Below are 15,592 nucleotides of genomic sequence, written 5' to 3' on the forward strand. Positions count from 1 at the left end.
AGCAGGATTTAAAAGCGATATAGGTTTAGGGCCGAACGCAAGAGCATCCCTGGAAAAGAGGACGTCACTCCTTACGATGTCAAAACGCAAACATATGTTTTACACTGGTCAAACTTCATTCTGATGTATAGTTTTCCCTTCTTCCCCTCCGGCTCATGTGCTACTGGAGTACTGGCCTTCTGGCTTCTGCTGCAAAACGCTCCTGCTTCCGATAGAATCCGTTAGGTTATACAGAGCTTTGACGTGACAACTGTTCTTTGTATTTAGTAACCTTTCACCTATTGGTTGTTTTCCTGAAAAGTGGAAATTCATTTCCTAAAAGGAAGAATCGACATGAGTTCGGAAGGCCATGGGAAAACGTTGAACTCCCAAGAAAAGCGTATAGAACGGATGAAGAAGCTTAAAGAGCTGCATCTGAAAAGGGTGAGTTTTCACGTTTGTTTTGGTCAGCTGAACTGTTTTCGTCTTTACACTTTACAGTACAAGTTTTACAATCCTCCTTTATAAGTTAAAACGTATCCTCCCTTGTTCCTACCATCTTATCCTAAAATCCTTCCAGACGGATCGATGGTTTAAAGTGAGAATCGGCACGATTTTTCACCCATTGTAGACGTAGATGTATTAGTTGTAGCAAGCTATTGTATACCCCGTTCTGTGGCCAATTTCATCAAGGAACTTGATTAGTAGGCCTGGTTTCAGTGGTTGAATTTCTTCTTCATTTACAGTGTACATAGCACTTCCTCCTGCGGCAAGTGAGCACCACAGTTTGTTAGTAGGTGTGTTGCATGCAACAAACATCCTGTTCGTATAGTCCTTTGGAGCCAAGAGTATTGGACGGTTGTTCATTATTTTATTGCTATCTCTCTATTCCTGTTGGAGGTTTCTCTTTAATAATACTAATAATAATTTTCTGCGCTATTGTCATTATCATTTGGTGTAGGGGGATTAATCCCAATACCTTCTCCGTACCAACTGCGGGATGATACCAACTACCTCCTCGCTCCCATTATACAGATACATGCAAGTTTCTGTATTTTTGAGAGTTCTCTTCGTTTTGTTATTTGTTGAGCTGAGGTTATGTATGAGTTGGTCTTACTATCATGGTGTACATCCAAAACAGGGTTTCCGGTCTCCATCCCCCGTTTTTTGTCGCTATTCTTCCGCATGCCATCAAAGCTCATTTCGCTTTCTTGATGGTGGAGCTGATATGTTTCTTAAATGTCAGTGTTTTATCTTGTGTAACACCCAGATATTTTTCACCCATTATGCCAATCAAGGCTGGCGTTCCATAAGGAAGAATCCTAGGCCCAATCCTCTACACCATCTACACTGCTGACATACCCACACAACTCCTTCAAAGTGGCCTGTATTGTCGCTTTTATTCCTATAAAACTTAAATTAGGTATTATAAGTAAAATTGGACGTATGACATCGATAGTGTCCCGAATATACCATGAAAACAACTTAGATTTGGCTATGCATCCAAGTAGGTTCGCCCTGGGAAAGTACTCCTGATCCAAACAGATTTTACATCAGAATGTGAGGCGTATACGATTTACACAGATGGCAGCAAACAAGATAAAAAAGTTGGTTGCGGCTATTTTGTATACAGTACCTCCTTGAAAATAGCATATGGAAAGACGATCCAATAACCAGGCGCAATTTCTGGCAATTCTAAAAGGTATCCGTTGGATCACACGCAAAATAAGCTAAACAAAAATAAGACAATTAAAAAATTTATTTTTTGAATGCACAACCAGGTATTCCTGTTTGCTTTCAAAAAATCCCAGGGAATTTCCTTTAGAAACCATTCGGAAAGAGCTGATCACCATTATCAAAATGGATGGAGAGGTAATTTTCCATTGGATCAAAGCTCATGTAGGAATAAGCAGCAGGAGGCAGACTGTTCTAAAGAAACTGTGAGGGACGATAACGCCGAAAATTGCAAACATCCCGAGTACCTTCAAGATGCGATATACTCAGATAGCCATTGACAAGTGGGAAGAGATGTGGTGTACCTCTCAGAAAGGAAGGCAGACATGGCAGTATCTACCCTCAATTAAAATTGTCAATTTTCATCGCTCGTGACAATCTTTGGGCGAAAAAAGCTTTTTCAAAAATGTGTGGTGATTAGTTTTTTCACTTTTTTCCACATCCTACATGTTTTTGTTAAATTTAAACAGTGTTTGTAAATCCTAGGCTCTGAGGATGATCTCAATAAAGATCGAAACGTTGGCACGATAAAGAAAATGTTTTTCTGAAACCCACATCACACCAGACCGCATCTCACGATTTCTGAATAATCATTTTTCAAAAATGTTTGCAAGTTTCTGCGTGGTGTTAGGTCATAAGTGTATTCAGTGTTTCATATTTCTGTATCCATTGATGCTTGAAACGCTTCCTTTCTTGGACGATCTTACAATTTTGTCTTCTAAATCGATTAAATCTCTCAATTAAGAATTTGTTTGAATAATGGTACACATGTTCAAGGCTTCTGATTATCTGATTTTGGGACTTGATCCTTTCTGCGTTCTAGATGATCATCCACATATTAACGCTGCCCCCTGCCATTCTCACTTATTTTTACTATTTAGAACCTATTTGGATTTTAATTCCTCAAGATATTTCTTTCCGATTTGTGTCAAGCATGGTTTTCAATACAGCACTCAGTGGAGAAAAAACTGAAAACTGAACAAACAAATTCATTTAATTATACACAATTTTTTTTAAATGAAAAATTTGTGTAACAGGCGGGATTCGAACCCACGATATTCGGATAAATAATCCGATGCTCTACCACTTGAGCTACCGTGACTTTGATCGCCTATACCCATACTTCTCATTTTAATTTCCCACTTTTTTATTCCAAATCATGTATAATGAATGTATATAATAAAAATAAAATTGGTGAATAAATAAAGTTGTAAATATTAAGAATAAGGGATAATGTAAGCGAAGTTGTCTTGTATTATCAGAATTGTTTTACCTTAGAGACAAAATTATATGAAATATTGCTATTTTACATACATTGAACCGGCAGCGGCCATCTTAAGTGAGGAACTGTTAGTGAAATGTCCCAGTGCCGGTTTAACATGTGTTCATTATCAAATTTATTTTATATATGTATCATTTAATATATATTTAATTATAGTCTTAAATGGCAATTTTATTTTTTTATAGAATGAAGCAAGACAGTTGAACCACAAGGAAGTCGTTGAGGAAGACAAGAGAAAAAAGCTTCCTGCTAATTGGGAAGCAAAACAAATGCGAGCCGAATGGGTTATTAATGATGAAGCTCAAAAAGAGGAGGCTATTAAAAGTGTAATTATTGATTGGAAAATTATTCTATTTGTAATTAAGACTCCAGTCTCAGTGTATTTTATTTATGAATTGTTTCAGGGGCAAGAATATGACCGGGTAAAGTTGTTGAACATAAGTGCATCAGAAGCAGAACGTTTTGAATGGAAGAGAAAGAAGAAGAACCCCGATCAAGGTTTCGCCGATTATGAACAAGCGACAGCAAGGCAATACAACAGGCTAATCAAAAATATCAAACCCGATATGGATGATTACTGCAGGCAGAGGGAAAGGATCGGGGAAGCTTTTTACGGCGGGCCGAACACAATACTTCACGGGCTTCATAAAGACACCAAGCAAGGGATTGACAGGATGGTCGAAGATTTAGAAAAACAGTGAGCTAAATTTTTAGTTTTGTTTTATACATATTGAATTGTTTATTATATATATATTTTTTTTTTAGAATAATTAAAAGGGAGAAATACAGTCGAAGGCGTACTCACAACGATGATGCAGACATTGATTACATTAACGACAGGAATATGAAATTCAACAAGAAATTGGAGAGATTTTATGGCCAGTACACGACAGAAATTAAACAGAATCTTGAAAGAGGAACAGCAGTTTAATTTGTCCTTACACAAATGTTTGATTATGTATATTAAATATAAAGTGTAAAATTTATGTTTTGAATCTATGTAATTTTTTATTTGTACATTAATCAAATATATTTTTGATTTTTAGATTCGTCTTTCTAAACCACTATTAAACTTAAAATTATTTTTGCTGATGATATTGAACCAAATTTCAATTCATAAAAATTGCAAATACAAGGAAATAATCATTAGGTGATATGCCTACTTACTCCCTGTAAAGGCCCCTCTACATAATGGCCCATCATCAGCCACCACAAGCTATATCCATTGTGCGGATGCAGTGGCGAAGGTTGGCTTTGGGAGTTTTTTCTCTTGCAGCAAAATATGTCCACCTGCAAAAACAAAATACGCAGAGAATTTCTACCCCTCATAGTGCACAATGGCCCATCATCTACCACTGTGTGGATGGATGTATGTGGCCCAAGATTGTCAAGGAACAGGTCACCACTGATGGCGGTGATCTTTTTGACCACTGTAGTGGGCTTATTGGAAGCTAAGTGTACAAGGCCTGGCACTCCTTTACCAAGTGTGACAACCTGAGTGACCTTTCTCTACAAGCAGAATTTGTCCTTAAAGTCAGAGTGTACTTGTGTAAATCAGGTATGGCCTATCCTTACACAGGTGAGCGTGATGCTTCCTTACATTAAATACTAGTGGAAGTTCAGATAGTTGATACACAACAGATCCTGCCCATTAATGCAGCCAGCTCTTTACTGGTCACTATAGTTCGTTTACCAGACGGGGGACCCCTTGACCTGTATGGAAATATTTTAAATCTCCAATAGCAAAACAATAAATTGGTCTCTAATTAAAACTTCATCAAGCTGTCTCGTGTGTTTAGGACAAGTCATCTACTCCACCATATGTTTACCGAGATAAGTTCTTGGAACTTATTGTGGTATGGCAGTTTTTATTTCATCTTCTAAGACTGGTGAGGGTATGATGTATGCCATGTAGTGCAAGGGTGCATCACTTCATGGCCACTCCCCCCCCAAATGGTATGCGATTTGGCAGGTGCTTGAGGTGATTTGAGATGATGCTGGCCCTGCTTATCTGGCCTGCACCGACTCCCTCAGCGCAGGTACTCTGTCGATACTCATATTGTGCTCTTGTTGGTGCATCACGAGCTGGAGCATCTTGGCAAAACAATAGTTATTCTCTGGGTACCCAGGAGGTCTGAAGAATAATAAATTGGCATACGATGTAGGCCATGAAATGCCAACTACTGCTATCCAGCCCACTGATGCTAAAAATGCAATAAAAAACATTAAAAGAAACTGACAGCATCAGTGGGCCAATCAGAAAAAGAAACTCGAGTATATCAAGAGCACTGTTGATAGTTGGCCCTCGGAGGTGATTCATAAAAGGACATTCTCACCCTATTAAGCATAGGCCATGCGAGGTTGACACACAGAAACTTTTGGGTCAAAGCTAGGTTGCTCAATTTGTCCAAGTTATTGAATGGTGCTTTCTTTCAACTTCCTTGGCTCCATATAGAGCGTGTAGGAAAGTCACCTGATATGATAATTATGCTTGAGCATGGCAGCGAATATCAGGGCTCTTGTTCCGTTTCTTGGAGGAAACAGCATTGTTTTATTATCTCTAGTAATGATAGTTTTGTGTCCTTAGTGAGTGAGAAGGAATGTATTTATTGGCATGAATGTGTAGTGTAAAAGGGCCGATAATGGAATATTGAGAACCCATCGACCCTCAATTAGGTTAGTTATAGGCATGTATATTGTAGAATGTATTTATGGGTGAGTGAGAGTGTGAATGGATTTAGAAACTTGTGTTGGGGGCTGAAATGACCTAGTTGTTGGTAGCCCCTGCAGCCCAACTTCGGCGGCTAAACGAAGAAGACCGATGTCTGTCCTCAGACTGCCAACATCCAGAGCGGGCGATTGTCGAGGCCTACCATTAATTGATTGTAAATTACAAAAAGCTGGAATTTCCAGTGGACTGCGAGAAGCAATAGGCTCACTTTGTACATGCATATGCAGGTTTGAGCTTATATAAAGCATTTAAAAAAGCAATTTTAAATTTACAAAAAATCATTTAAAATATTTTATTTACATCATAATATTGACATAAAAAAATACTGAATTTAACTACTACAAGATCATAAAATGAAAAGGCTAAAAATAACAGTTAAACGGGAACAATATAATTGCAAAGTTACATTAATTTACATGTTACAATCTAAACAAAAAATTAAATATTAAACATAAAATTACAATCAAATTATATTACAAATTTTATACAATTTCTGTATAAAATTGAGCATTCACATTAAGATTAGTTTTAACAAGGATGTTATTTTAAAACTTAAATATTTATACAAAGGGTTTTAATTATTCTTTTTTTAACAAAAAAATAATTTTATAATCTGTGTTTAATAACACAATTTATGTACATGTTTTTACGCATTTATGCAGTTTCAACTTGATAACATTGATTTTTATAAACAATTCATTTGTGGTTTACAAAAACCCCACATCATGTCCTCTTCAATAGTCCCAATAATCAAAACATCACAAACTTGGTTGATAAAATTAAATCTTTTTTTTTTAATGTACATATCTTTCGTGAACATATATACAAATAGGTTTAAATAAAATATATATTCAATGTATAAAAATAGACGAATTACCAATATCTGTACAAACTGCCAAGGCTTTGTAAACATTCTGGAAAGTAATTTGTTATTCTAACTTAAAAACTAGTCGTAAATAATGATAAAGTCCCATGGTTTTTTTTTTTTTTGCAATGTTTAACACATAAGATGAGAAAGCCAGATGTGATTCATTAAAATCATAGTTTTTTCCTATGTAGAACATTTGAACATGCACCGATCCGACATCATGTTAATGTAACAAATATGAAAATTTGAAAAATGTAAAACGTGCATACAATTCTGAAAGATAGTGGCCGCCATTGCCTTGTAGCAATTATTACGCACATAAATCCGATTTAATATAATTAGACAAGCAAATAAAAAAAATAATTTTCCAATTTTTGAACAAAACAGTAATACATTGCTTTCATTTTTAAATTGGAAAATGAATAACTTAAATATAATAAATACATAAACAATAAGGAATAAAATTATTATTTATATTGTCATTAATTACAAAAAAAAATTAGCCAATTTTTTAATGAAAAACAAAAGAATAACAATTAAAATAGATTAAAAAACAAACACTATTAAACATTTTAATAAATACATCATGATAAATAAAATGAACTTATTCTTCTTAATATTCAAAATTAGGTGGATTGTTTAAATTTATGTTTTATGTTTTTAAGCTATTATATGTACACAGCCATTGATAATCTTCTACATACAAAGAAATAAAAGATAATATGCAGTACCCGCCAATCGTTATAACGCCCAGCTATGTATAACTTCTGAAACAGCAAACACAATTTTCTCGTTATGTGTGGATTGTTTTAAAGGAAAAAAATTGGTAAATTTAAAAAATGCTTTCATAGCATTTTATCACAAATTCACCTTTTAAGCCCAAACCAAAAGCTATTAGCTGCTTAAAAAAATAAATAAAAGCAAAACATGTGTAAATATCAACATTTTATGGCAAACATTAGTAATTTGTACATTGTTTTAATTTAAAAAAATATCTCCTTATAAAGTTGGTCAAACAAAAATTCACATTAGATCATAAATAATTAATTTTAGAATAAATTCAATGCATTATGCTTTCACTATCACGATCTGACTTCTTGGATGATAAAAATTAGTTGAAAAATATGATTAAAGCAAAATGGCAGCTTTAGTGGGTCAGCATAGAAGCTCCAACATAACAAGTTAACCCTTGGAGGATCTGAATTGTACAAGAGGTATCATCCTTATCAGATTAAGAATAGGTCATCCAAGATTGACACTTACTTTTGGGCCAAAACTTGTGACCAGCATGTAGAAAAGGATTGCTCAATGTGTTCCGCTGCTTAGTTGAAGTGTGTCATTCCTTGGCTGTTTTGCAGTGCTAGTATGGGTTTTTAAGATAATGACTCGTTTCTCAAATTCTTCTCTTTTTCAGTTCACTTCAGTCTATACATGGTAAATAAATGTCCATATCCCCTTAGGGATGGAATTTGAAAAAATCCTTTCTTAGCGGATATCCATGTCATTATAGGGATGCACTGTCAAAATTTCACCCTTTTCGATCTAGAAGTTTGGTCTGTCTATATATATACAGGTCAAGTTTAGGGCTATCGCGAATATGAAAAGACAGTTTTTTTTTTTTTTTTTTTTTGTTCGTAAGTTGTTTGCCCTGCCATCATCAACTCCTAATTATATGTTGTATATTGAGATTGGCATAGAACTGTTGTTTATTTATTCTTAAAGGTTACATTTTAAGTTTATTTTGAAATCGCTTCAAGCTCCTGATTCTCGCCTGGCAAAAATCACATCACTTGAAGTTATTAAGGGTAACATATCCTGGAAATCTCTTGCAGAGAGGTATAATGTGGCTTGGTTCTCTTTGGATAATTCTGCAGCATGGTCTGAAAGGTTTTCCAATCTTCTTCATATTATGGGGGCTCGTCATCGGGAGAGTTGTATTTCTTGTGCTGTGGATTCAAATAGATTCCAACTCTACAAGGAGTTGAATCATTCCCTAACTCCTTGCAATGTTTTTTCTGCTCCAGCAAATGATGCTCCGTTCTCTTTTTTCTGCTGGTGGTTTAAAATTCAGGGGGAGTTGTTCCTGAATTTCAGGCGTTGGGTTGGGGGTACTCCTGCCACTGCAGTGTGCTCTCTATTCAGCTCAGGTGATCGTGAGGATGCATTTCATTTTCTCGCTAGATGCTCGGTCCTTAATGAATTGAGGTATCCGTATGTGGGTAAGGGTTTTCTGACGAGGGAAGAGCTTATAGCCCTTCTGAACGGCTCGGATTGCTGTGGTCTTGTTGATTTTGCTCAGAAAGCCTGGTTTTACATATATGAATATATTGGAATGTAGGGAATTAATATTCTGTTCGTCTTATTTTGTTTCCTTTTTTGCTCTCGAAGGTAATACATATAATTTCTACTTTGTGGGCTTCTAAATGCAAATTCTGTTTGCCGGTGGGGGACCCTTTGTGAGTTGGAATCCTTGCTTTGGTTCTTTGAAGTGTCATTTTTATTATTTTCAAAGTTTATCGCATTTCAATCTTGTAATTTGAAAATCCTGTAAATAATTGTAACCTCTGAAGTTGATATTGTAAATTCTCATTTTCTTATAATTATATAATTATGTATATTCTTGGAATAGTAATGCACTCCGAACTCTGGCAGATGGTCTTAATACCATGCCATAATAATACTGTTTTTTATTTTTAACTCTAAATTTCTTTCATTTTGTAAATAAAGTATATCTATTTATCTACCCAATATGAGAATTATACTTGAGCATGGTAGCCTTTGGTTCACTGTTCCGATTTTTGGAGGAAACAAAGCTGTTTTATTGTTATTGTACTAGAAAAATAGTTTTGTATATATTTTGGGTATATTGAGAGTGAATGTATTTATTAGCATGAATATGCAGTGTAATAGGTCTGATATCACATACAGACATTTACTTTCAGGTCAAAGCTTGTGTCTTGCACGAAGAGAATGGTTGCTTGATGGGCCCAACTTAATTGAAATGTGTCATGCTTTGGTTCGGCTTGGGATATGGCGAGTACGCAGGAATACCATCTGATATGAGGGAGAGACAGGGCTGTTTTCTAGTATATAAAACTTAGAAAATATGCTTTTTTGTATACCTTTTTGGTGTATTGGGAGTAAATGTATTTATTAGAATGAATGTGCAGTGGGGCGAATGATAGTGGAAGAGTACCCATCGACCCACAATTAAATTAGTTATTAAATAATAAAAAATATTTAAAAATAAGAGAAATTGTGGGCATGTCTAGATTTTAAAACAGATGTTTGGGACTGAAATGGCCTAACCGACAAACCTTGGAGCCTTACTTTAGTGATGGGATGGATACGACCAACATCTGACCCAGGATAGCAAAAAACTTAAGTTGGTGATTCTTGCGGCATGCTGTTATAAGTTAAAATCATACCTTTGATTAAATAAATGATAATTCAAGGATAATTAAATACTAATTAATGATTAACAATAAAGATAAAAATTGATATTAAACAGTTTTAAATAAAAGATGTTGCAAAGAAACTTGATTTGTAAAAACTTACTACATGACGGAAATTTGTGATGCATAACTCTGATGTGTATATTTTGCGGATCTCTCCCTTCTGAAAAGTAAAAAAGAGCAAACAAAAAACAGAATTATTTTTATTTGTGTTCAAATTCAATATCTGTTAGATTTTTTATATGTATGAGAAAATGCATAAAACAAAACATTGACATGCATTTTAACCTCACTCGGTGAAACACCATGCGGGTCACATGTTCAATTCTGAAAATTTTCTGCTTGATATTGCATGTATATTTTTAATTATTAAAAATAATTGAGAAAATTAAATATTTTTAAATCGAGAGCACAGTCAAAAAAGGAAGACAAAAAAAAGTGCTAATAGAAAAAATATAAAAACACTCAATTCTTACAAAATAAATATATATTTAACACTCGATGTGCTTAAAAAAATTAACAAAATAAAACATCTATAACGCTGCAATCAAAAATATTTACAAACATGAACTGTATTTTTTAACATATAATTTTGTAAAATCAGGTTTATAAATTACAAACACTTATGGACCATTAAAAAAAAAAAAAAAATTTTAATACATAAAAGTTTTTATGTAAGAATATTATATTGTAATTACAAACATTTATATTACAGCTTGATCATCCCTGATCTTCCTTGTATTTCTATATTGAACTTTTGTCTTTCAGACATATTTTGAAGTTTTCAAATGTTGACAGGCTAAAATCCAGCAACAATAGGCAGATTATGATGATCGGAGACAATCAAAGGTTCATCACCTAGCAGATCTCAATAATATTTTACAATTTATATCATAAATATACAACACTTAAATTTTACAAGATTTAAGGCAAATATAAGGCCACAGGTAACTCTCATCTCCTGAGGTTGAATTATAAAATGTAAAAAAAAATAATAATATAATAATAAACAGGTTTTCAGACTTATTGATCTCAGGGGCAAAAATAAGTATTTTGTAAATTTGTTGGTTAATGAAAGCAACACATAGAAAACATCGAGATCTCACACAAAACAAAACTTCACAAAATTAAAAAGATTAAATAGCTAACACATATGTACAAATTTAAATACTAAATGGAGGAAACAACAATACAACAGAAATAACAAGAAATAATTTTAAACACTGCATTAATACGTTGATAGGATAAAATTCTAACGAGTTGGAAAATAAATGGTGAAAAACATTAATATATTTTTACTGTCAATTTATAAAAAATAAATAGTACTATAATAATACGATGAAAATCACAACCAATAACACAATCTTTAAGAGATAAAAAAATTATAACAAAAACATGCCGTTACATGCAATTTTAAAATTAGTTGGCAAACTGTAACAAATTTATGTTAAAAACAACAAATATAAGAACTATTTCAATTAACTCCAGTACCTAAAGTAATTTGTGGCATATTACATTTGTCACATTGCTGTAACAGTCGGTGATTCTGGAATGTGCAAATGTGGCATCGCCAATGCTGACTGTCTTCCTCTCTCCCTGTAAGTGTTTCACTGCCTGAAACAAAAACAAAACTTTTTCAAACTATTTCATCAGAATTATCAATAAAGACAGTTACCATTTATTAATAAATCAGTTCTGTGGCTGCTAGTTTTGTCGTTATTTTCACACGAGGCGTCTAACTCAGAAACAAGCCTTTGGCATTCCATGCTCAACTGCTTAATTTCATCATTAAGTGATTGAACCTATAAAATAATAAGTCAATATTTACAAGTTTTAAATATAATTTGTTTTTATTTTACCTTAGCAGAGGTTTTTCTGCTCGCCAATAAGGCCATATGTTCCTCGTATTGTAATTGCATAGCACGGAGAACATTTTTCTCCTTGTTTAATTCTCTATCCATATTGTACTTTCGTTCCAACTGTGCCTTTATTAACACTATAAAATTAGAGAGTAAATATTAATTACTAGAAAAAATAATACCTTGGATAAATTATTTGCATACATTTAGCAGAAATGATTCAGTGTATAAAAAAATCTGTCTTTTGCCTAAGGGGCGCAAGTCCAGCTTTTTTTCAAATTGACAATAGAAACTGGTGATTGAATAAAATCATTTAGTTTAAAAAAGTCACAATTAAAAAAATATCAATGACAAGTTTGAAAAGAACATTTTGTTTCATTTCTATTCTATTTTGTTTTAACAAAGGCTGATAATGGTCACAAGGTGAGAGAAGACATCTTCCATAAATAAAGAAAATCTGCTGGAACTAAAAGATTTTTGAATTTATCTAAATCTATATATATAACACAGTTCTGTGACGGACTGACAGACAACCTACAGATCAAACTGCTATATCTAAAGGGCTAAAATTTTTAAAGTGCATTTCTACAATGGATAGCCGCTAAGAAAGGATTTTTTTGAAATTCCATCTCTGTTCATATATATAAAACAGTTCCGTGACTGACTGACATATAATGCACAGACCACCTGGCAGACGGATCAGTCCATTGTCTTTTGTAAATTTAAGTGTAAAAACGAAAATGTATAAAGTTCAATTATTATTATTATTATTAATGCACAGACCAAACCACTGGAGCTAAAGAGCTAAAAATTTTAAAGTGCATTCTTATAATGACTTGAATAGCCGTTAAGAAAGGATTTTTTACAAACCCACGGAGATATGAACAATTTTTTTTACCACGTACAGACCGAAGTGAACGGAAGAAGAGAAGAATTTTCAGAAATGCGACATTATCTTAGAAACCCATACTAACACTCTGCATCACATTAGAAAGGTACATTAAAACAGTCCTGCATAATAATATTTAATAAGATTTCTATCTCAAGGAGGTGGAAAATTGAAAATAAATATAAGTACAGAACAGTCATTAATCTTGAATAGTAAAATAAATTTGACTTCTATTATTCTTAAAAACAAGATGTTCTGCTGTTAGTATGGTTTTATTAAATTTAATTAAAGCAAACCGAAATGGTCTTTTATTTAAAACTTTTTAAACTTTTCAAGGGCAACCGATGCACTTGACTGGATATGATCAATTAGACTTGGTCAATTCAATAATAACAATTGAATATCAAGATTCAAGTTATAATTGAACAATTAATGAAAGTGGGAGATTTTATTTTCTCGGTTTGCTTAAAATGATTGTATAGTTTGAATTTAAGTCAAATATCGTGTATAAACACGACCGTGAAACTGATGAGTACCTTGCCAAATTATTACCTCGTGCTCCAATATTAGTTGGCCGCATTAAGCAAACTTTTTAAAATAAATTTTTACAAGAGAAAAAAATCCAGAACAATAATTGTCTATAAATGGGAAATTGAGAATAATGGAATGTAATCAATTTATTTTTTGAAAAATGGCTTGTCTGTACTGAAAAAGCATATGGCAAAAATGTCTTTTTTTGACATTTTTTTTTGCAACAAGCTTCCAAAAAAAAATTTCTTTTGAAGGTGTGGTGCAAACTAAATGACCACCCACTATGACCCACCCACAGATATGTAATAATAGATATGTCGCACTCCTTGCAAATCTACCTGTTTGGATTTCTAAATTTATTCCGTGGACGTCCTCGACAATAAATCTCAATGGTGAACCAGAGATTAACAAGTACATCGTGAAAAAGAAACAACACGAGGACACGGAAACGGTGCAATGTTAAAAATAAAACGAGGATTGTCTTTTCAAATGCTTTTATGCACTGTGCTATTATTGTAAGCAATTACACACCATTTCCTCCTCGCCGGGCAAAATATGCATTCCGTGTCCTTATTATACTAAAATAAACTTTATAAGTTCCCGAGCTGCCAGAACAATCAAAATGATAGTTTAAAGAGAAAGTTAAATAAATAAGGGATTCTACCTGACCCCTTTGCCAAGCCGAAAGAAGAATGCTCTGTGTTGTCGACCCTTACTTATTAATTATAGTAGATTCGTACCAACAAAACTTGATGTGAAATCAATTGCCAAAGAAGGTTCAGAATCGAATAAATCTTATAGAGAAAACTATAAATAAATATATTTAAACAAGTCAAAAGAATCCTTCTGAGGCACTTTTCTAGACTTCCACCTAAGCAAGTCGAATCGACAAATATTTCTCTTCGAAACTTAAATTTTGTTTATTTACAAGCAAAAATATACTCAACAGGATGTCCTTTTTAGATGGCCCAATTAAATTTCTCTTAAACATATAACTTTCGAAAAACCAAAAAATACGTATTTCATGTTTTCTACTCGTTTTAATTTTTTTTTTTAAATATTTGTTGTCAGGATACTTCAGACACAACTTTGACTATGGTCCGAATCTCAACAGTTTCGGAGTTATTCCACTTTTTCTGATTTTTTTACGATTTCACGACGTTGCTTCAAGTGAACAATAATAACTCCAAAACTAAATTTTTTTTGGACAAATCCGTAGATACCATTGAAAACTACGTTAAATTTCCAATAAGATTAAAGTTGTAAACGGTGGTGAAATAAGCGTTTTAGTAGCCAGAACTTTGAAAAATAATTTTTTTTTTCAAAGTTGAAAAACTTAGTATGGTGACTCTAAACTACTTTTTCCAAACCCCAGAGGCCAGCAAATTTCAGAAAACGTACTCCATTTAATATCCTTTTTAATGGTGTAATTGCTTTTTGAATTACTTTTTTCAAAGTTGAAGAAATTGGTGAAGGAAAGGAAAAACCGTGGTTGGCGGATTGGTAAGATGGAAAGATTAAAAATAAATTTAAAAAACTTAAGGAAATTTGAATAAATTTAGCATAATTTGGGTTCTAAACCGAAATAGTGCAATTATTTACTGTTTTACCAACACGACGGCAACTTTGATTAAAGTTAATAATACAATAATAAAGGATTATTGTATTATTATTTCCCGGAATAAAAGAGTTTTAAGATTCAAAAGGTTTTTAGTTCATTCATTCAAAATTTCTTTAATTTTTTATTATTATTAATGTTGTTAACATTTGGATTTTTTTCAATAAAAATCTATTCATTTCACTTCTACACGTTTGGAGGATTTTTTCCTGGAAAAAACCCGGCCATCCAGTTGAAGGAGTTGTAGGCTGAAGATACACATTGGGTGAAATAGTAGACACGCCGGTTAGATTTCTTCTCGGACACTGTAAACATTCCCGGCCTTTGTTTTGTCTTGTTTCCAGACGGTTTTATATTATGTTTCGTGCAAAGTTCAAAAGCGTAGTTCTAACTCCAGCCTGTCCGTAGTATCCTTGTCACGCAAGAATGACCCTAATAATAGTTGTGAGATTACTTTTGAGGTATACGGGCTGAAGAACATGTAGTTTAATCGTTTTCGATCGTTTCTGACTCGATGGTTTGGTTGACAGGCGAGTTTAGGCATTTTTTCCATCATCAGTTTTGGTTTGTGTCGGTGTCTCACCCTACTTATATCCCGGTCCCTGAATATGGCGAAATCCCGAAATGCGTCTGATAGATCTGGTCA

The 15,592-nt window shown here is 33.4% G+C and overlaps 2 protein-coding genes across 13 annotated transcripts in view; one reads left to right on the top strand and one right to left on the bottom strand.

The window, feature by feature from the left end:
- The window catches only part of LOC106667470, a 45,859-nt gene that overhangs the window by 245 nt on the left and 30,022 nt on the right, over positions 1 to 15,592 (bottom strand). For 8 of the 12 annotated variants that reach the window (XM_024230616.1, XM_024230608.1, XM_024230607.1 and 5 more), the window contains 5 exons: positions 11,909 to 12,045; positions 11,725 to 11,851; positions 11,541 to 11,663; positions 10,153 to 10,212; positions 9,864 to 10,000 (listed from right to left, as the gene is read on the bottom strand). In XM_024230616.1, coding sequence (XP_024086384.1) covers positions 9,921 to 10,000; positions 10,153 to 10,212; positions 11,541 to 11,663; positions 11,725 to 11,851; positions 11,909 to 12,045 — 527 coding nt within the window. In that variant the 3' untranslated portion in view covers positions 9,864 to 9,920. Of the gene's footprint in view, positions 1 to 4,162; positions 4,286 to 7,187; positions 7,362 to 9,863; positions 10,001 to 10,146; positions 10,213 to 11,540; positions 11,681 to 11,724; positions 11,852 to 11,908; positions 12,046 to 15,592 lie in introns of those variants that run through there. The other 4 variants (XM_024230612.1, XM_024230613.1, XM_014395434.2 and 1 more) reach the window with 4 other exon arrangements.
- Positions 86 to 3,990, top strand: LOC106667481 (pre-mRNA-splicing factor syf2). Its single transcript, XM_014395443.1, has 4 exons — positions 86 to 423; positions 3,181 to 3,321; positions 3,400 to 3,692; positions 3,761 to 3,990. Exons 1-4 carry the CDS (start codon positions 334 to 336, stop codon positions 3,924 to 3,926), a joined length of 690 nt encoding a protein of 229 aa, XP_014250929.1. The 5' UTR covers positions 86 to 333; the 3' UTR covers positions 3,927 to 3,990.

The sequence above is a fragment of the Cimex lectularius genome, unplaced genomic scaffold (genome assembly GCF_000648675.2).
Source record: "Cimex lectularius strain Harlan isolate CLEC.00 unplaced genomic scaffold, Clec_2.1 scaffold61, whole genome shotgun sequence".
NCBI lineage: Eukaryota > Metazoa > Arthropoda > Insecta > Hemiptera > Cimicidae > Cimex > Cimex lectularius.